We start from the raw sequence: 377 nt of genomic DNA, 5'->3' as shown, positions 1-377 counted from the left end.
CCTATGAATATCTTGTTTAATTAAATTTTGATACCTCTCTTTGCAGGTTTTTCGTACTTTTGTTTTGATATAAGATTAAGATTGATGTTTTAAATCATTTTTCATTCTGATCTGCACCTGAGTGACTTTTGTGTGCATCTTCAGATCATTGTAGTATTTGGGGTCCCCGGGAACGAAAAAAAGTTATCCGATTAGTTAACAAAATTTGCAAAATTTGGCAATTTTTACGGCAAAATGTGGCAAATTTTTCTATTTTTTGTGGCAAAATTGTCATTTTTTTGTGGCAAAATTTGGCAAAATTTGGGATTTCAAATGGCAATTTTCCGCGATGCCAGATATATTTAGACTAGAAAATAAGATGCCATCACTCTGTAACC

General features: G+C 32.1%; 1 protein-coding gene across 1 annotated transcript in view; it reads left to right on the top strand.

Moving 5' to 3' along the window:
* Nucleotides 1–20, top strand: part of LOC144956369 (uncharacterized) — a 3,759-nt gene extending 3,739 nt beyond the window's left edge. The window contains exon 5 of the mRNA XM_078886866.1: nucleotides 1–20. This exon is cut by the window's left edge and continues 574 nt beyond it. Coding sequence (XP_078742992.1) covers nucleotides 1–20 — 20 coding nt within the window.
* Nucleotides 21–377: the final 357 nt, after the last annotated feature.

This window comes from Berghia stephanieae, chromosome 11 (assembly GCF_034508935.2).
Source record: "Berghia stephanieae isolate SIO BIC M18660-M18661 chromosome 11, UCSD_Bste_1.3, whole genome shotgun sequence".
NCBI classification, from domain to species: Eukaryota; Metazoa; Mollusca; class Gastropoda; order Nudibranchia; family Aeolidiidae; genus Berghia; species Berghia stephanieae.
The sequence above is the reverse complement of the archived record's forward strand: the minus strand, read 5'-3'. Positions and strand labels throughout refer to the sequence as shown.